We start from the raw sequence: 21,896 nt of genomic DNA on the forward strand, positions 1-21,896 counted from the left end.
TTCTTACGGTTCTCTTCTTGTATCTTCAAAAAGTTGTTTTTCGCATCTTCTCTTATTTCATCACGTTCTTGTATCAATTGCTTTAGATATTCTTCATTCAATTTTTCACTAATTCTCAAATCTTCTTTGTTCTTCATTTTCGTGCCTATGAGAAGCTAAAACGGTGAATATTTCGTACTTCTCGTTGTTGTACTGTTGATTATCCTCTGTACATCTGGAACATACTTAAACCATTTCGTTGTGATAACTTCGACAAAACAGGAATCAGAATTCTATGGATTCGTTCAATCCGTCCGTTACCTCTTGGAATACCGGTAGTAATTTTGACATGTTCTACACCTTCTTCTGCACAATACGCTCAAAATTCTTTCGATGTAAAGACACTACCTCGATCTGAAATGATTCTGGCTGGATTTCCAAACACAGTCTGTTGTTGCTTCAATTTTGAAATAACTTCTTGCGTAGTCGGTGATTTCACTGGATAGAACCAAGTAAATTTCGTAAAAGTGTCGACAACAGTGAGAATGTGTTGGTATCTCTTGTTCGTTGATGGAAGAGGTCCAATAAAGTCGATATGATACGTACTCAAAGGAACGTTTTCTTTCGGTAGAGGATGAAGAAATCCTTCTGCTTTTCCTTGCTTCTTGTTGTACAGTATACATTCTATACAGTTAGCAATTACTTTTTCAACTTTGCATTTCAGTCTGGGAATATAGAATTCTTGCTCTACGGCATTCACAGTTTTATCTACAGCAAAGTGACCTTTTTAATATACCTTCTGTATGATTTCGTTCTGTAGGGATTCTGGCACTACTAGCAGATCTTTACCATTATCAAATTTGTACAAAATATCATTTCTCACGAAGAATCCATTTTCTTCTCCTTTCTCAACTAAATTCTTGATCAATTTCACATGTTCATCTTCATTCTGTTGTTGAGCTAACCGAATCTTCTCATTTACATCGGATGTGTATGATGTCAAAATTAGAGCATTTCTACTTAAAGCATCAGCATGTTTCATTTGGCTTCCTGAACGATGTACAATTTCATAATCGAATTCTTCAATAAACATTGCCCATCTCGCAATTTTAGGAGTTAAATCTTTCTTATCTAAAGTTTTCTGAAAAGCACTACAATCAGTTACAATTTTGAATTTAGTCCCTAACAAATAGCTTCTAAACTTCTTCAGAGCTTCTATTACTGCAAGGGCTTCTAATTCGTAGCTACAGAGTTTCTCTTGCTGTGGTGAAGTCTTCTAACTCATATACTGGATTGGGTGATAATTAGCATCATCAGACAATTGGAGTAATACCGCACCAAAGCCTTGACTACTAGCATCAGTATGAAGTTCTAATGGATATCCTTGCCTAAATATGTGTAGAATAGGTGCCTGAGAGAGAATTTCTTTTAATCTGCAAAAAGCTTCCTGTTGTTCGGAATCGAACTTAAAACCAATACCTTTTCTAAGTAAGTCACTAAGAAGTTTAGCTATTTTAGCATACTGAGGAATGAATTTACGAAAATATCCCGTTAGTCCTAAAAAGCTTTGTAGTTGTTTACAGTTACGCGGTTGTGGAAAGTTTCGAACAGCAACAGTTTTGGAAGGTGATGGTCGAATAGTTCCGTTTTCAATTACATGTCCCAAAAATTCAATTTTACGTTTTAAGAATTGGCACCTTTTGAAATTTATTAGTAATCCATACTCCGAAGCAGTTTTGAATACTCTTTCTAATTTGTCTAAACATTCAACTTCATCACTAGCCGGTATGACTATATCATCCATATAAATAATTAGTACACCTTCATTTAACAAGTCACGAAATACTGAATAAATATACCTTTGAAAAACATTTGGACTAATACATAAACCAAAAGGAGCTTTAAGAAATTCGTACATACCATTATGCGTTACAAAAGCGGTATATTTGGTGCAATTTTCATCTATGTGTACATGGAAAAAGCCATTTTTCAAATCTAGTGTCGTGAAGACTTTTGACTGTTCTAAACGATCAAGTACTTCCGGAATTAAAGGCAGTGGAAATTTGTCTTTAATAATCTTCTTATTTAATTTGCGATAGTCTATGCATAATCGTTTCGAATTATCACGCTTGTTACACAAAACAATGGGCGCCGAATAATTAGAGGTGCTAGGTTTTATTATTTTTTCTTTCAACCATTCCTTAATTTGATCGTCAACAATTTTTTGTTCCGCGAAAGACATGTATCTTCTATTTTGACAGACAAGAATTTCATCGCATAAATTTATTTGCATCGCATCTTTAAGTCAGATTGTCTATTTTTCCGAGGCTGGTACGAATTAATTAAATTACACAGTCTTTCTTTATTTTCTGCATTCGAAATATGCGATAAATCAATGTCGTTGACAGAAATAGCATTCACCAGATGTGAAAGGTAATTAATTTCCGAACGACTTCCGCTTTCGGGGTTTTTGTTTACATTAACGGAGACGTCAGACCAGGGATAAATAGAAGGGCTAGCTCATTTCTTTGTTCGACGCCTCGCCGACGCGAGCCTAATGGGGGGACGTAAGAGGCAATAATCTGACGTCACTGTGATGCCACCTGTCCTGATTTCCCGCGTTTAAAACAGTAGTTTCATTGAACTGCGAGAGGATTTTCTAGAGGTTACATATCCCAAATTAATTTTAATAATATATATATCTGTTTTCTAATAATGTATATATTTAAAATAATTTATATATATGTAATTTTAGTCAGTTTTTATTTTAAATTCTATATTGTAAAGTATCGTTTACGTAATATGGCTTTTTGCGCTGCAGTAACGTGCCGTAGCACTTACAGAAGTATGAAAGGATGAGATATTTTATTTCATGGGACCAAAGGATCCAAATGAGAGTTTGCTTTTGACGAAAGAATGGATACACAAATGTCAAAGAGAAGATTCTATTAATGTTGTAGGGTTTATATTTATTTTAACTAGCATTTATTTTAAGTTTAAACTACCTTTCCTGTCAAGCCTTACTTTCCCCTGGAACTGCCAATGCCAGAGTATGTAAATTTTAGTAGAACGCGCAAGGATTCAAATTATCAGCCTCACTCTCTAAGAGCTGTTCGGCAGCTACTGTGCGATGACATGGTGCATTATCGTCCATGAAAAGGAACTGCGGACCCATAGCGCCTCTAAAAAGACGCACATATGGAAGAAGAATCTCGTTACAATAACGGGTCCCGTTGACTGAACCTGCGTCGAAGATGTGAAGGTCTGTACGACTACCAAGCATGATGCCTCCCCAAACGAGAACACCGCCACCCCCATACCTGTCACTTTCAATGATGTTAGAGGGATGATTGCGGCTTCCCCGCTGTCTCCAGATGAGTAAATGATGAGAATCGCTACGCAGACTGAATCTGCTCTCATCTGTAAAGACTACTCGTCCCTATTCATTGTCTCTCCAATTCCGGTGTTCCCGGCACCACAGAGAACGCCTTCTCCGATGGGCAGGCGTTAGAGGTACACACCGTACAGGGCGTCGTGCAAACAGACCACCACCGTGCAGTCTTCTGGCCACGGCAAAACGCGATATCGGTCGTCCAGTCGCCTGTGTCGTGTGTCTAGCGATTTCTCCCGCTGTCTTCCGCCTGTTTCTTCTGGCCTGTAAGGCAATATACCGGTCATCTGCGGGTGTGGTTCCTCGTGGACGACCACTACTAAACCCCCGGATAGCTGTTCCTGTAGTTTGAAATTGTCTCCAAAGTCGTGAAACGATGCTGTGAGCAATTCCGAACTCTGCAGCCACACTTGTCACACTGAGGCCTTCCGCCAACTTCCCAATGATTCGACCTCGGGTAAAAGCATCCAGATGTCGTCTAACAGATTGATTATTCTCCATTTCTCGCTGAGGCAGCAACTCGGTGTGATTTTGACTGCTATACGGCGTGCAATCTCTTTGCTAGAAATACTGATCTTACACCGACAACATGCTTTATACTACTCAGACACTCCCCCATTACGTCTACCTGCATATCTGCGCATGTGCTACCGTACATCACCTTACTTAATCTCCTGATTGGTCTTTCTGTCCGCTCTGCCTCTTCGTTGAGCTGATATGCTAATTTTTCGACTTCGTCCTTAATTTTTGCACACCAGTGTATGTGAAAAAGTGTTTTCAACTATGAACCTTAGAAAGAATTATTTCAGAAGTAGACTGACAGATGAGCATTAAGCTTTGTTCCTTAGAATCAATACATCTCATTTCGAAACTCAATATAAGGAACTTTTAAAAATGAAATATCAATTTCACTCATCTCAGTAACATATTTTAAATTGTAATATTTATATATTGTTTTTAAAATTTTAGAAAAATTTATCTTGTTCCTCCAAACTTTTTTTTATCGATTTGCTAGAGGATCATTCCTCCTTCCTTTCCCATACTCAAAAAATACATATGCATTTATTTAAATTTAGATTATTATTTAATGTATTTTAGAAATTAAACAAGGAAAAGTAGAGAAAATGTTGATGAATACCAAAACCTGAATAAAGTATTTTTTTTTATTCATAAACTAAAACTAAATAATTAACAGGTAAATAAAAAGCTGACCACATTCACCCTGAAACTATGAAATTCCCCCTTGCCCCAAGGGAAGTCCCTATGGTTGAGAGCTCCTGATCTAGAAAGAAAGTATTTCTTTTCCATCAGTTCATTCTGTACAAAAAGCGCAATAATAAATTTTGTAAAAATATGATAGATCCAAGCTAAATGTTAATAGTAATAGTTCAAAATTATAATATTGTATGACCATTATAATTTTTTTGAGTATATATTATTTTATCAGTATTGAAATCAGAAAATTTTCTTATTCAGCAAGCAATTTAAAGTCATAAATTAAATTTTTGTATTTTAAAATTTATGTTCTATTTATATATACCTTTTAAGAGTAGGTTAAAAATACAATATGAAGAATAAAAAATCTGATGTGTACACCACATGACTTCCTTGTACGGAATATTAAATTATACGCATTTGTTTCTCGCATTTCTTTTAAACTTATTGGATTTAATTAAATCTACTTCGCCGACAGCGCATAAACCACAATAGAATAAAGGCATTCTTTAAAATTCACTCTATTTGTTTAACATAGGGACACTCTGGCACTAGGTTCACTTAACAGTATTATATTTCATTCATATTATAATCCAGAATGCACAAAATGTATATCATTTAAAGAATTACCTAATCGTTGCCACATGTTCTTTTCAAATACTATAATAAAGCTATAACGATGTAAAAAAGAAATTAAGCAAACAAAATAAAAAAGAAACAGTTTTTCACAGACGATTGAGTATTTCTCATTCAATTAATTCAGTTTTCACTTCGCGACAAGACAAAAATACATAAAAGCTCAAAATATCTGTATTAAAAATTACTAATTATTAAAAATTAAATTACTAATTAATAAAAATTAAGTAAATCTTAAACACTTATTTCCTCGAAAAAATTCCAGAAAGGATTAAGCATGATTTAATTCGCAATAATAAATGAAGGCGTTATTTTTGTTGTTGCGAAGCTTAGTCTCTCCAGATTGGCAACAAATCTACAATTCTGCTGTTTCAAATGTAAACAAATATGTCCGCCATGTTATTTAAAACTTAACCGCACTTAAACAGCTTTTAAATTGTTGATAATTGTACAAATATTGCTTCCAGAATTACGAAAGGCATAAAAACCTTAACCGGAAGATGAGAACAACATAATTCAATCATTTTTAAAGCAAAAAATATACAATTTACAAACATATAAGAGTAAAGAAACTGAGATCACTGTGCCGCGTAACAGAGTGGATATATATATAAATATAGTATTTATATACGTTCGGTGCGGCCGATTGCAACCAAAATACGAGGTGCCCATCTACATGTTATAGCAGTCCTATATACAAAATTTCAACGTTCTGAGGCTACTCGTTTTTGAGTTATGTGAGATACGTACGTACATACGTTCGTACAGACGCCACGAAAAATTCTCTTCAGAATTAATTTTAAAGCAGTTTTATAATTTTTTTTTTTGAAGGAAAAGAGTATTTTATTCTGTCCTTACGTACAGATATCACGCAAAAACATTGTTAAATTGCATTCGATAGCGGTCAAAATGGATATTTTCGTTGAAATATGCTGCCTGAACCTTTTCGCGATTACAATACTTCCTTTTTACTTCGTACAAGGAAGTAAAATGTGTTAAACATTATTATAGTTTTATAGTGCAATATTTTATAAATAAATTTTTATGCAATAAAATGAAATAGTAATCCATTTTAAAACACGAAAGAAATTTGTGAAGAATAATTAAAAAATAACATGAAGCTGATAAAATATTAATAATTATTTTAAAATTTCAAATTTGTTTTTTATGTCTTAATCTTTCTTTCCAGGACTGAATGCAGTGAATATCAGTTTAGACACTCTTGTGCCAGCAAAGTTTGAATTTCTGACTCGTCGTAAAGGTTGGAATAATGTAATGAAAAGTATTAATTCATGTTTAGATCAAGGGTTCAATCCAGTTAAGGTATAGTTAGCTAATATAGAAAGTAGTTATTGATTTATTAATCATAAAGCCATATTCAAATTGAAAGATTTAGTTCTTTAGTAAAAGCCTTGATGATAATAAAGGTATTAAAATAAGATGTATCTTTATTATAGATAAACTGTGTTGTCATGAGAGGAATAAATGATGATGAATTAGGATCATTTGTAAGAATGACAGAAAAAATGGTATTTGAAAAAAAAATATTTTGTAAATGATATTTATTTAAATTTTCATTTGATTTTCATTGTTTTATTATCATTTCCTAGAATATAGATATCCGATTCATTGAATATTCACCCTTCAATGGCAATAAGTGGAATAAAAATAAATTGGTACCATACTTTGAAATGGTTAGCAGAATCAAAAATGAATTTCCTGAGCTGCAGCGCATAAAAGATCAGTCTCATGACACATCAAAAGTAAGCAACACAGTCCGGAAATTAAATTTTGCTATTTCTATCTGACTGTAATAATAATATAGTAAAAAATAAACTTAACCAGTGGTCTTCAAACTAGGAATTGCAGACCATTTTGGGGCCAGAAAATTTTTTTTGAAGGGTCACAAAGTTACTAAAATCTGCATAACAGGGGTCCAAACATATTATGAAATGCATATTCCTGATGTCGCAACATAGCATGAGCATTTACAGAGAGTGTTCACACATTTTTGCAACGATTTTGCATTATATATAAACAAACCTTAGAATTTTATTTTGTAATATGTTCAGTCTGATATTCCTTTTGTTGAACTATCATATTAGGTCTCATATTTCCAAGATAAAAGTCCTTTTCTTAAAACATTAAGGTTAATTTTATTCCACTTCTCTTTCACAGTCTTCCAGAGTCCATCTAATATTTTGGGCTTATGTCGCTTATAAGAGCTTCTTTTAAAAGTCTTAATGCACAGTAATCCACGAGAGGATTTGACAAAAATTTGACACATCAGGGAATTTAGCTGGGATGCATTTAAAGAAAATAACTTCAATTCGGGTTTCATATCTCATTTTTTTTCAAAAAATAGAGCTGTAGATTTAGAGCTATGGCTTGGAGCCTTATCCTGATGGAACTTAAGACAGTGATGATTGTTTGCATAAAGAAAAATAGGTGTGTTAAAACATATTTCTGATTGTAATACGAATTCATTTTGACTTTTTTCCTACTTTCTTTATTTTAAATTTTCTGTCATAAGGGAATCCAGTAATTACCATAAAACCTTTAGAAAAACTTTCCTTGTTTTCTGTAAACCAACATATTGAGTCTTTTTCTCATCTTTTTTCGGTAGTAAATTGATCTTTTTCTATTGCAATCAGATAAGTATGTCCAATATGTATCAATTATAACTATATATTTCTATTTTCCACCTGCTAAACAATTTTCACACAGCAATCTGCACATATTTTTAAGCTGAGAAATAAGTTTCGGCGTTAGGAGATGAACATCATGTTTTTTTTTTTTTTTTTTTTTTTTTTTTGTTTTGAGTAGCTTTAAATCAGATTTTATAATTTTGTTCTCGGTGCTTATAGAGATATGTAAAGATTTTGCATTAGCTCTTTGGGGGGCTGAATTTTCCTTTAAAACATTAGATGCGACTTTAGATTTAATAAGAGCTTTACCTTAGTTGGGTATGCACTTTTTTTGCCTTTTCCCCAGTCAGATGTAAACTTTGACGTTTATTTTCTTTCACATTAATTAGGTCACTTATTTTACATGTAGAAATATTAAACCATGCTTTTCACATCTTTTTTTAATAATTGAATAAGAGTATTTTTCTTCGGACAGCGTAAAAATATAGCCTTCGGTCTGTTGTTTATTTTTCAACGACATTTTTAAGAAAAGAATATTTTTAATGCTGCAGACAATAACTAAACCTTATTCCAATTTGATGCCAGTTATATTTATATTTTAACATTAATATTCAAATTCATGGAGAAGATCAAAATCGTTACAAAAATGTGTAAACACCCTTTGTAAAATGGGTTTGTTGTCTTAAAAAGTTTGAGAACCACTGACTTAAACTAATTTGTTGCATTATCAATATACTAAATATAATAATGTAATTTTTAGAGTGTCCTGTATCATTTTTATAATTAGGCAAAATTCAGCCTTAGTCTGTTTTTAGCTTCTGTTTGTATTTTGAGGAAATTTGATATATATCCCTCTTTGGGAACACCCCAGACAAAGAAATTATATTAGGTGTTCTAAAAGCTAATTAGTTTGATATAATGCATTCAGTGAAGCTTGAAGATTTTTTGTGTGTGGCGTGGTGGTGGGGGTGGGGGATGTTAAATGAGCACATTCAACTCAGTTACACAAAGAACAATTTAATACATTTCTTTTATAAAATAACTTCTTAATATATAATAAATTTCTTAATTTTTTTCTATTATAAAAATTCTGGGGTGCTAGTATTATTAGTAAAATAAATATGTATAACTTTACGCAAAAAGTTTTAACACAAATATTACAGTTGCCCAAACTATTGTTGCGTGCGTACGGGTTCGTAATGGATTGAATGCACAAGTCGATAAAAAGTTAATAAAATCTATTCTTATTCCAAGAAGTAAAACAAAATGCTGAAATTTCCTCAGAGACATTCGCACAATATCACAATATTTCGCAGCAGTTATATTTTAAACTACTACAACGTTATATAAAACACAATTCAAAGCAGAGAAAGGTAATCCGATCTCACCGCGAATTCGCTACAGTCAAGAACAAGAACCAAGTAAACAAGTGAATTGAGATGTTTTCTTTTGGCTTTTTAAACAGGCCCGAGAACATTCTGGTAATTTGTATTTTCTCGAGGTTTCCGGAAAGCAAAAGAAATAGCCATAGTAGCCATAGTAATGAGCTAACCTCTCGTAATGAACAACTTAAGGCTTAGAGTTCGATGACTTACGTATCCGAACTACGATGTCGTTCAGCCTGTTTAGGACTGTGTACGGACTATCCCAAGGTGACTGTAGTTTCGAACAGAGGCCTTTCCGTTGAGTCATATTCCACAACCACACCTTGTCTTCTTCACTGAATCGATGTCCAGTAGCTCTGATGTCATATCGGGTCTTATCTTCTCCGTCACCAAGTGGATTCGCTCTCGGGCAAAATTGTGCATCACTTCAAACCGAGCCTGAAGATCTTGGATGTATTCATCAGGCGATGAAGGCGCATCCGGAGGGCGACCAAACAAGAGTTTACAAGGCAGATGAAGGTCACGACCGAAGAGCATCTGGGATGGGTAATAGCTGGTAGTCTCGTGGACAGCACTGCGGTAAGCCAGTAAAAGCAGTGGTAACTTCTTGTCACAGTCCTGTTTGTTTCTGGAAACCACCAATGAGAGGTTATTAAGGATGGTTTGATAGAACCTCACTACCATGCCATTCGACTGGGTATGTAAGGGAGTCATTTGGGTTTTGTCATTGCCGAGTAGCTTGCAGAGTTCTTTGATTACAGCCGAGGTGAAATTCCTTCCCTGATTGGAATGTAACTAAAGAGGTACTCCGAACCTGGAAATCCAGTGCTGTATCATCATCTCTGCTACTGGGAAATCCTCTTGATCATGAATAGGATATGTTTCAGGCCACTTGGTGAAGTGATCAATGACAACGAGGATATATTTGTTGCCATCAGCAGTTCGTGGCAGATTCTCCAAGATGTTAAAGGCGATACGTTCAAAAGGCGCTCCCACATTGTAACGTTGCAGCTTGCCTCGGCTGCGTTTCCTCGCTCCTTTCCGACGCGCACAGGCATAGCAAGATCGGCACCACTTTTGCACGTCATCCTCTGCGTTACTCCAGTAGAAGCGTTCTAGAACTCTCTGCAAGATCTTTATTATTCCGAAGTGATCTTCTATAGGGCTGCTATGCAGTTCTTTAAGGACGTTCGGGATCCGGGATCTTGGAGTTATCAACTACCAACGGGATACCCTTCCATCCTCTGATTCGAATTTCCGGTATAAGACGCTGTTTCGAATATGGAATGAGTCCCCAGGGAGCCCAATATCGTTTTGTCGTAGGAATATAGATTGAAATGTTCTGCCAGGTAGAAAATTGTGTCTTATACACTTGCCAAGAGGACTTTGTATCATATATAGGTAGTTTTAGAGAGAGATGAACAGGCATCTGTAAAAATTTAAAATTATCTGTACTGCTCCCTGCCGTCGCTACGAATTTCTTTAAAGTATCGACCGTCGCTACGAGTTTCTTTAAAGTATTCTTTAAAGTATCGTAAGTTTGGCGACCGCAGTAACCCTGTCATCAATTTATTATTCTACGGCAGAAACTCTGCCTTCTCTTTGTTCTTTTACTGAAGAAACTCTTTCTTCAATGTGTCCAACTTTATTTTCAACCGCGTGAATGCTGCCTTCCATAGCCTCGAATTTATTTTCTATTATGCAGGTAATTTCTCTTTTCATTTCTTCTTCACCTGCTTCAGTCTTTCTTGTATGGCTTTCCTCTCTTCTTTAACTGATTTTTGACCAGCTCCCATATTTTCTTAACCTGATATCATCTCGTCTTTAAACTACTAAAACGTTATATAGAACACAATTCAAATCAGAGAAATCCGATCTCTCCGCGAATTCGCTACAGTCAACAACAAGAACTAAGTAAACAATTGAGTTGAGATGTTTTCCTCCGGCTTTCTAAACCTTTTTACACATGCACGAGAACATTCTGGTAATTTGTATTTTCTCGAGCTTTCTGGAAAGCAAAAGACTACAATTACGAGATATCTATTTATTACATGTTAAAAGCGCGTGCTCCTGTATTTTAACTTTTCCGGCGTAGATATCTCTTCAGATAAGACTCGCGCTGCACTGCACGGGGATGTAAAACAATTTTATATAATTCTATTAAAAATAGCTAAGTAAATGCAAAATCCGTAACAATATTATTGAAAGTAATTCAAATGCCATATATTAAGCTCTGAGTTATTATTATGCTTTGAACCATATTTTTAATAATAGTAAGTAAGGAAAGGGGGTCTTGTTTTCAAGCCTCCTTTTTTGCTATACTTCTTTTCTAAAATTTGGTAGTCTTATAATTAGATAATTTGATATCCGAAATTGCAGGATGAAAGGAAGAAATTGGATTATCATGCTATATAGAATAAAAATTCTATTTACATAAGTCATTACTGTATATATAAACTGCACAACTGTTGGTAGTTATGATAGTTTTATCTAGCTAAGTACTTTCAGTTTAGTCATACAGCCACTTTACTAATCACTGTATGCCTGAAAAATGGGCAAAGATATTTTTGGGTCTTAATTAATAATACAGTTATTTCAAGAAAATTCTGAAGGGAGGTTTAAAAAAAAAATGAAAAGAAGTTTCTTCTTTTTTTGGAATAAGTGTGAGGTAAATATTCGCACACATTTTTATTTCTGAACATGTAACCTAAAGTGCAGAGAAATCCTTACATACAGTGAAGTATGTTGTAAATATGTATTAACACATACATTATTATTCCGAAGTGATCTCCTATAGGGCACGTTCGGGATCCGGGATCTTGGTGGTATCAACTACCAACGGGATACCCTTCCATCCTCTGATTCGAATTTCCGGCATAAGACGCTGTTTCGAATATGGAGTGAGTCCCCATAGAGCCCAATATCGTTTTGTCGTAGGAATATAGATCGAAATGTTCTGCCAGGTAGAAAATTGTGTCTTATACACTTGCCAAGAGGACTTTGTATCATATATAGGTAATTTTAGAGAGAGATGAACAAGCATCTGTAAAAATTTAAAATCTTCAGCGCGTAATTGAGAGGTCCGTGGTTCGATTCCCGCCTAAGGTATTGCAAATTTTTCATCACTCCTGCTTTAAAATAACCTAATAGCTCTACAGTGGCGCCCGAACTAAAAAGGGTGTTGGATGATGATTCTCCTCACCCAAGATTTGGCGATTGGGTCCTGTGATATCTGGCGACTGTTTGGCGATCAACAGAGCGTGCTCGGCGCATGTAGCTCTTCGCCAAGAAGGGTTAATATATTTATTGGGAGTTGCATGTTAGCCTCGGGAGAGGAAGGTAGTAGATTTCGCAATGCTGTAAGAGCGACGTACTGCTCTGAGTTATTATTATGCTTTAAACCATATTTTTAATAAATGTTTGTTTCGTCTTGTTAAGTGGTGCCTTATTGCAAATTTTCCATGCATGATTTTGATAGATACTCATCCTAATGCCTGAGCAAGTTGCATTTCTTTCATTATTAATATTGTTATGTCTTAGTTATGTGCCTTAATGATGGTTATATATAGAATTTATTGTGTATTTTGAATGCTATAAAAATTAAATTCTTTTAATGCTGATTTATTTTCTTTTTGCAAAAAATCAGACTGGTCCTAATTCATGATGCTTTTCTGTTTGCAGTCTGTATTTTATTTTAACAGCAGAAATAATTGCATTATTGGGTAAAATTCAAAGTAAATTTTATTTTGTATACTTTTATTTAAAATTATTACATGCATCGCTATGTATGTAAATTACCTATATAAATTTTTATCAACTAAATATAGATTTTATATTTTTAATACTTTCAAGTTCCTTTGTTTATATAAAATACAATTAATAATTTAATAATTTTTAATACTTTTTCTATAATATCTTAGATATGCACACAAGATTCTCAAATATTTTTTTTTACAATATTTTGAGCACTATAAGTGGTGAAAAAGGCTTTTAACAAGCTTTGAAAAGACAAACTGTTTCATTTTATTGCACTGGAAATGTTTACTTAATGCATGAAATGCGAGCAGTGAATAGTACGTTTTTCAATGTAAATAGCTTCCCATTATAAGGTATTTCTCCCGCCTTCTTAGCGTGCCTTCGTGGTTTGGTGGTCTGCACGATCAGCGCGTAATTGAGAGGTCCGTGGTTAGATTCCCGCCTAAGGTATTGCAAATTTTTCATCACTCCTGCTTTAAAATAACCTAATAGCTCTACAGTGGCGCCCGAACTAAAAAGGGTGTTGGATGATGATTCTCCTCACTCAAGATTTGGCGATTGGGTCCTGTGATATCTGGCGACTGTTTGGCGATCAACAGAGCGTGCTCGGCGCATGTAGCTCTTCGCCAAGAAGGGTTAATGTATTTATTGGGAGTTGCATGTTAGCCTCGGGAGAGGTTGGAAAAATTGGAGGGGTTATTGCTTTAGTTATATCTGTGATGATTTTATATTTTTTACCTTTTGTTTATAAACATAATTTTCGTAGAACTGGATTTTATCCTTTTATAAAGTTTATGTTTTGAATATTTTTTGTAAATTGAGTTTTATTAACATGAATTGGAGCTTGTGAGGTAGAGTTACCTTATAGAGAGTTAGGAATTATATTTAGATTTATTTATTTTTTTTTTGTATGTAGTTTTTTGATTAAATTATAATTTTCAAGATATAAAGGTAGTAGATTTCGCAATGCTGTAAGAGCGACGTACTGCTCTGAGTTATTATTATGCTTTGAACCATATTTTTAATAAATGTTTGTTTCGTCTTTTATGTGGTGCCTTATTAAACCACGAAGTCGTTACAACACGCTCTCTTACGAGATCACAAAAGAGGTTAGAAGCTTACGGAAGAGGCGTAAAGTTAAGCTTAACTAACGAAAGAAGTGTTCATTTGCAAAAGAGAGTAAAAACATGAGAATTATTTAATCGAGAGTTCGAAAAGCTTGATTCTAAAGGATAATAGAAGAAAATGTTCATAAACGCAAAGAAAGAGGATTTAGTAACAGTTCTATTGAAAATTGGCGAAGAAGCATCCCCAGATTTGAAGCTGGTAGAACTGAAACACAAACTTCAGAGTAGCAAGGAATACATCGAAGATGCTGATTTCGTTAAACAAATTCTGATTACTACAGTGGAGAATAGAAAAAGAAAAGAAGAAATGGAAAGAATACAAATGGAAGAAGAAAGATTAAGAACAGAAAGAGAACACGAAATAGAATTAGCAAAGATTTGAGCAACTCAAAATGAAGGAAATAGAAATCCGACATCTTCAATCCAAAACACAGAACGAGAAACCGAAATTTACCTCGACAAGCTGATCAAAGGAGTAGAAACACTGACTATACCAATACCGAAGAGAGTAGAAGCATGGAATATATTTTTCGGTTCTATTGAAAGAGCATTTAAGCACAAGAAGGTTCCCGAAGAATACAAATCGGAAATATTATTGAAATTAATTGGAGAAAAAGCTACAAATGTTCTTGTTTATATAACGGTACTTCTGCTGGTTTATGTTTTTATGAAAATTTGATCTACAGTTCTATTTTTGTGTATTCTTTTTATAGAGATTCTGCATATGGATAACCGTTCTATGTTGTATTTGTGTACTGTTTTGCTCAGCGATTTTTCTAAGAGGTACCTTTATTGGTCTGTGGATTTTTATGTAGTGTTTTTTACAGGATTTGGCCTATGGGTGCCTGTATAGGTGTACGTGCTTTTGTCTACTGGTTTTTACGAGGCATAGACCTACGGAATATCGATTTTTTTAAATTGAGATTTGATCAATGGATATGCATAAAGTTCTGATTTCTGGCTATGGGTTTTTACTGGGATTTCGTTTATAATGTCTACAGTTCTACAGCTTTCTACAGAGATTTGGCCTACTCGTATCCGTATAGTCGTACGTGTTTCTGTTTACAGGTTTTTTACGGGTATTTGGTCTGCGGGAACCCGTACAGCTGTGCAGGTTTCTTTCCATGGGTTTTTTATTATGGGTATTTGGCCTACGGGTGGGTTTCTTTTTATGAGCTTTTACGGGGATTTGGCCTACGTGTACCCGCACAGCTGTACGGGTTTCTTTCTGTGGGTTTTAGGGGATTTGGCCTACGTGTACCCGCACAGCTGTACGGGTTTCTTTCTGTGGGTTTTAGGGGATTTGGCCTACGGGTTTCTGTCTGTGGGTTTTTACGGGGATTTGGCCTACGGGGCTTTTTACGGGGCTACGGGTACCTACGGGTCCCGTACAAAATTTTATGGGTTTCTATGGGGCATTTTTACCAGGGACGGTATTGTTAAATACCGTACTATACTCACCAAATTTATTTGGCTATCGGAAGATGTCATAGAAATTGTCCCAATATCAGTAAAGAATGATGGAGGCCATTATTTACCACACCATTCTGTAATAAAATTAGGTAGCCTCAGTACCAAGATTAGGTCTGTATTCGATGCATCGAGCAAAGTCTTTGGTTCGCTTTCGCTAAATGATTACTTGATAAAAGGTCCAAACCTTGTAGAAGAAATCTCAGCCGTTCTAATGCGGTTTAGGGAAAAGACAATCGGTGTAAAATCCGATATTAGACGGACCTTTTTACAGATTGAGGCAGATTGTGGTGGGTAAATAATAGAATCGAAGTATTTTGTCACCAAACAGTTGTTTCTGGGTTAACTAGTAGCTCTTATTTATTGGCAGCTGTGATTTCATTTCATTTGTCCCATGTTATACCTGAATCCAAAGCTGTTACGAAAAAACTTGCCTAATCATTTTATGTTGACAATTGGGTCAAGTCAGTCGATGATATCGAAGAACTAAAACTTTTGATGAGCCAGTCGATTACTATTATGGCAGAAGCCAAAATGGATCTTCGAATGTTGACTTTTAATCACAATGGCGATCAAAAGCTAGCACTGAAGATAGCGATCCAGTCTCCCCAGTTCTAGGCTTGCACTGGGACCGACAAGCTGATAGCCTTACAATATCCGTCTAAAGAGAAATCGTTAAAAGAGACTTATCAAAAAAGATACTATTGTCTCTAGTCCATGCGGTTTTTGACACGCTGAGTTTCTTTGTGCTCGCCATATTACCTGCGGAAAATAGTTCTTCAAGAAGCCTGGGCAACAAAATCGAACTGGGATATGCCATGAACTTCAAACTAGATTTACGAGATGGTACGAGAGGTTGTCTAGCCTCTCCCGCCTTAAATTACCTCGTCGCATGGGTTATGGAAGTAAGGAGTCGATTACTCTGCACGTCTTTTGCGATGCCAGTCAAGCCGCTTATACAACCGTCATTTTCTTAAGGAGGAAGACAATTTCGTGAAATTCGTCATGGCAAAATCACGCGTATCGTCCTGAAAGAAAATAACTATTCCGCGTTTGGAGTCGCTAGCTTGTGTTCTAGGTGCATGCTTGGCAAGGTATACTGTTAAATCCCTGTGCTTAGTTGATGTCCCGATATATTACTGTACAGACGGTACTGTGGTTCTTATCTGGATACAACGAGAGGAAAATTGGGGCGTATATGTAAATAATAGAGTAAAGGAGATTCGGAAACTCTCGAAACAGTAATGTTGGAGACATCTCAGGGAAACTGAATCCTGCAGATGTGCACTCCTGAACATTTACGGCAAAGCAATTGGTATGAGGGCCCCGAATTTCTGAAAAGCTTTCCGGAAGAATGGCCAGATTTTGAATTTACTCTAGACGAAAATTCTGTCGCAGCAGAAATTAAAAAGGGAGCGATTGTCAATTCGAGTATAAAATTAGAAGCTTCCGAGTGGTACAAATGTTTTTCTAAAATAGCTAAGAGCATTCTGTTGGTTTCTACGCTTTGCTGATAAACTCCTAAAGAAACCCTTCTATGCTTCGGATACCCTAACAGTAGAAGAAAAACTAGCGCCGAAATATTTCTGTGGAGTTTAGAGCAAAGGAAGCATTTTCAAGAGAAATGAGATTGCATCCACGGACTCTTGGTAGTGAGAGGCAAGGACGGAGTCCTCAGAGTTGAAATTAAATCATCGGAACATGATGGTAAATTCTGCTTCCTTTATCCCCTCTTACTTCCGTACAAGCATTATTTGACTGAATACATAATAGAGTATCATGAAAAGAACTGTCATGCTGGAGCGCAGATATTAGCTGCTAAATTAAGAGAGCGATACTGAATCATTTCGTCCAAACGTAATATAAGATCTTGCGTAAACCGATGTGTGGTATGTAGGAGATTTACCGCTAAGGCTTTATCCACTCCTTCGATCCGGTTACCCCTTGACAGAGTAAGAGATTTGGCAGTCTTTGAAACAGCTGGAGTCAATCTCTGTGGCCGTTTACTTCTGAGACCAAAGGGTACAGCTTGGATCGTCTTTTTCACTTGCACAGTATACCGGGCAATTCACCTAGAGCCTATCACCTCTCTGAGTACTGAAACCTTTCTAGATGCTCTGAGACGGTTTATTGCCAGACGAGGCCGTCCTGCGACAGTGTATTCCGATAACGAAATTAATTTTATCGGAACAGTCAACGCTCTGAAATGCCTGGATTGGAGAAAAATCACAGAAACCGAGTCTTTTCCAATAACGTGGAGATTGACCCTTCCTACAGCTTCGTGGTGGGGGATGGTAGGAGCGCTTAGTTCGTTTATCCAAGACCCATCTCGTGCGAAGTTTAGAGAGATTGTCGATGAATTTCGAGGAGTTACTGACGGTCTTGTGTGATGTTGGATCCATATTAAACAGACGTCCTTTAACGTACATCTATGATGATTCAGAAGAGCTCGTACCTCTGACACTTTCCCTATTTTTGCAAGACATAAAACAAGTGGGGGTACCATATCTGAATTACATCGATTCTCAGAAATTGAATGTGTGGGCAAATTACTGCAGTACATTGAAACAAGAATTGAGAAGTTGCTTCCGCAAGGAATATCTGGCCCAACTGGCGCAGAAGGGCAGCATGTCAAAACCTAAAGGTGGGAGACATAGTCCTCATAGAGCTAGATAATAAAAAACACGTAATGTGGCCAACGGGCAAAATTGTAAAAATATTCAATAGTAGAGATTGGGCTACAAGAGTAGTAGAAGTAAAAACAAGCAGTGGATATTTGGTAAGACCATTTAAAAAAACTATATCCAATAAGGAATTTAGCTGCCAGCGATCCTGCGCTAACCCTGGCAACTGAAAACAGATCTAGATACGGCAGACTCTTAAAACCAAGGACAAACTCATAGACGTAAAGCACAACATAGAATTTTTGGACTTATATCCTTTTGTTTAGCAATGACTGTAATTGTTTTAAGTTTATTCTTTATTGATCTCATTTTAGTATGCTCCATCATATATATTGTATGTTAACCAAGTTTCTATTATGTTTTCCTAACCAATGCATTAATATTGGTTTTGTCTCATTCGTAATGTTAGAACACTTTGTGTAATGTCTGATTTTGAGAAACTCAGGGTGCGAGAATGTTGTGCCCCTCACATACATCGAGAATAAGTCTGGCAACAACTGTAGTAGAAAAAATTGTGCATCGTGTAACGTCTGAACTCCCGTGTTGGGTGAAAGGAAAGAGCGGTTGTCTTTTAAATATTTATTTTAAAAACTTAATAAGAATTTCTTGAATACTAAGTAAAATAATCAAATCGTTACAGCCATAATACAAACAATGGCCGCTGGATGCGGCGACGACGCTGGTTGCGTCTTCTTTCAACTCGTTCACTGCATAAAAAGCTCACACAAAAAGCTTTCTCTTTCGTTTTGTTAAACGTCTTGTCGGAAATAGCTTGGAATGGGGTAATTTACGACGTCTCTTGGCCCGGAACCCGCACCAGGGGATTGCCGCAACACCTTTTCTCAAAGTTCTAACTGACAATTAATCTCTTAGACGAACAGGAAGTTCTTCTCATTAAGCACATGTTCGACAGAGGTGTGCATATCTTACAATCGTTGGAAGGGCAGCAGCGGATGAGATTCCATACATTTTTGTTTTTTAATGCAGTCAATTCGTGCGAGACTATTGCGTTACGAAATTGAGTTTGGGTGTGAATGAAATGGAATCCGCTGCGGATATTAGTGATATTTATCAAATTGGCTGCGTTTGAGAAGATGAGGACTGCTATGTTTAAGTTTGTGGTATTTAAATTACAAAAGTTTTCTCAAGTTTAGAAAAAATATGCTGGGCTTATTTTCGTTATTCAGATAAGTGAAATTTTATGTTATTGTGGTTATATATAATTTGCAATATAAATATGATTAGAATTCTATTAAATACAGTCTTAAAAAAATCTGGAATAGTATTTAAATTTGTAGCTGTTGAGTATACATTCTACACTGGTGTGCAAAAATTAAGGACGAAGTCGAAAAATTAGCATATCAGCTGAATGAAGAGGCAGAGCGGACAGAAAGATCAATCAGGAGATTAAGTAAAGTGATGTACGGTAGCACATGCGCAGATATGCAGGTAGACGTAATGGGGGAGTGTCTGAGTAGTATAAAGCATGTTGTCGGTGTAAGATCAGTATTTCTGGCAACGAGATTGCACGCCGTATAGCAGTCAAAATCACACCGAGTTGCTCCCTCAGCGAGAAATGGAGAATAATCAATCTGTTAGACGACATCTGGATGCTTTTACCCGAGGTCGAATCATTGGGAAGTTGGCGGAAGGCCTCAGTGTGACAAGTGTGGCTGCAGAGTTCGGAATTGCTCACAGCATCGTTTCACGACTTTGGAGACAATTTCAAACTACAGGAACAGCTATCCGGGGGTTTAGTAGTGGTCGTCCACGAGGAACCACACCCGCAGATGACCGGTATATTGCCTTACATGCCAGAAGAAACAGGCGGAAGACAGCGGGAGAAATCGCTAGACACACGACACAGGCGACTGGACGACCGATATCGCGTTTTGCCGTGGCCAGAAGACTGCACGGTGGTGGTCTGTTTGCACGACGCCCTGTACGGTGTGTACCTCTAACGCCTGCCCATCGGAGAAGGCGTTCTCTGTGGTGCCGGGAACACCGGAATTGGAGAGACAATGAATAGGGACGAGTAGTCTTTACAGATGAGAGCAGATTCAGTCTGAGTAGCGATTCTCATCATTTACTCATCTGGAGACGGCGGGGAAGCCGCAATCATCCCTCTAACATCATTGAAAGGGACAGGTATGGAGGTGGCGGTGTTCTCGTTTGGGGAGGCATCATGCTTGGTAGTCGTACAGACCTTCACATCTTCGACGCAGGTTCAGTCAACGGGACCCGTTATTGTAACAAGATTCTTCTTCCATATGTGCGTCTTTTTAGAGGCGCTATGGGTCCGCAGTTCCTTTTCATGGACGACAATGCACCATGTCATCGCACAGTAGCTGCCGAACAGCTCTTAGAGAGTGAGGATATTGAACGTATGGATTGGCCGGCACGATCTCCGGATCTCAATCCCATCGAACATGTATGGGATTTTCTAGGCAGACGCTTGGCAGCTCGTACCTTACCACCAGTAACGATTCCGGAGCTTCGATTGGCGCTGTAAGACGAATGGGCAGCAATGCCTCAACAACTCATTGACACCCTCATTCTCAGCATGGGGAGACGCTGTGAAACCTGCCTAGCAGTCAGGGGAGATCATATTCCCTATTAAAGACTGGATGTTTCTTGCTGGACACCCATCACAGGGATGTTTCGGCCTTCAGTCGCATTGCGCTCCATGCTACTTTTTCAATAAAACTTCTTTTTATCTCTCTGATTTCTCTTTTAGTATGTGTTGCTTACATTACTCATGTCCTTACGTATTGGGGATCTTACGGTATTAAATGTGTTGATTTGGAAAGCTTTTGTACAAAGTTATATTGAAAAAAACCGTCTCGTCCTTGATTTTTGCACACCAGTGTATGTCGGAGCTAGTTGCAGTCTGGTCTGAAAAGTGAGAATATTTGCTCACGACATAAGATGACGTGTTATTTTACCTCAAATTCGATTAGCTCCAAACAAACTCCCCCCTTCCTTTTACCATCTTCCACGAGGTATACACACCGTTTTGTGCTAACATTTTCTTCTTTCATTTGGAATAAAATTTCGCTGTATGCGTGGAAGTAAGATTTTTTTAAGTTTCATTTATAATTTACACCTTTTTTTGCATTAGAGTGTTTTTCATTTTTCATATTTGATTTAGTGCTGACGTGTTCCCAACTTTTTATTTTTTTTTCATTTTAAGTGTGAATTTTTTAAAAATGTTTTAGGCTTTACTATAGGTTAGTTAAATTTAATTGCAGTTTTTCATTTTTTCGCTATGTCTTCAACCATTAATCATTTACAAAATTACGCCTGAAACAGTAGGAATTTCTAAATTATCTTAAATTTTTGTTTAAGCGTAAAAGTTAACCCCCAAGTTTAAATGTAATCAAAAACCTTTCAGTCATGTTTTAAAAAATTCTCCTGAATTGGAAACTAGTCTTGCTTCGGTCTATCATAAGGGACACAAGTCGACAGTTATCGAAGCTATGTAAGCCTCATCTGGAACTTGCTAATTCATGTCCAGAATTCACTGCCATTGAACAAGAGTCCTGGTCTAAAATGAGTCCTGGTCAGAATGAAATTAAATGCCATAGAAAAGACTCTTGAGTCTA

At 36.4% G+C, this 21,896-nt stretch overlaps 1 protein-coding gene across 8 annotated transcripts in view; it reads left to right on the plus strand.

Moving 5' to 3' along the window:
* Window positions 1-21,896, plus strand: part of Mocs1 (Molybdenum cofactor synthesis 1) — a 100,182-nt gene that overhangs the window by 20,481 nt on the left and 57,805 nt on the right. For 6 of the 8 annotated variants that reach the window (XM_085814868.1, XM_085814862.1, XM_085814870.1 and 3 more), the window contains exons 5-7: window positions 6,411-6,544; window positions 6,679-6,750; window positions 6,832-6,984. In XM_085814868.1, coding sequence (XP_085670994.1) covers window positions 6,411-6,544; window positions 6,679-6,750; window positions 6,832-6,984 — 359 coding nt within the window. The remainder of the gene's footprint in view (window positions 1-6,410; window positions 6,545-6,678; window positions 6,751-6,831; window positions 6,985-21,896) is intronic. The other 2 variants (XM_085814867.1, XM_085814863.1) reach the window with 2 other exon arrangements.

The sequence above is a fragment of the Stegodyphus dumicola genome, chromosome 4 (genome assembly GCF_044657685.1).
Source record: "Stegodyphus dumicola isolate Sdum_Otavi_A_Nest chromosome 4, ASM4465768v1".
Taxonomy (NCBI): Eukaryota; Metazoa; Arthropoda; class Arachnida; order Araneae; family Eresidae; genus Stegodyphus; species Stegodyphus dumicola.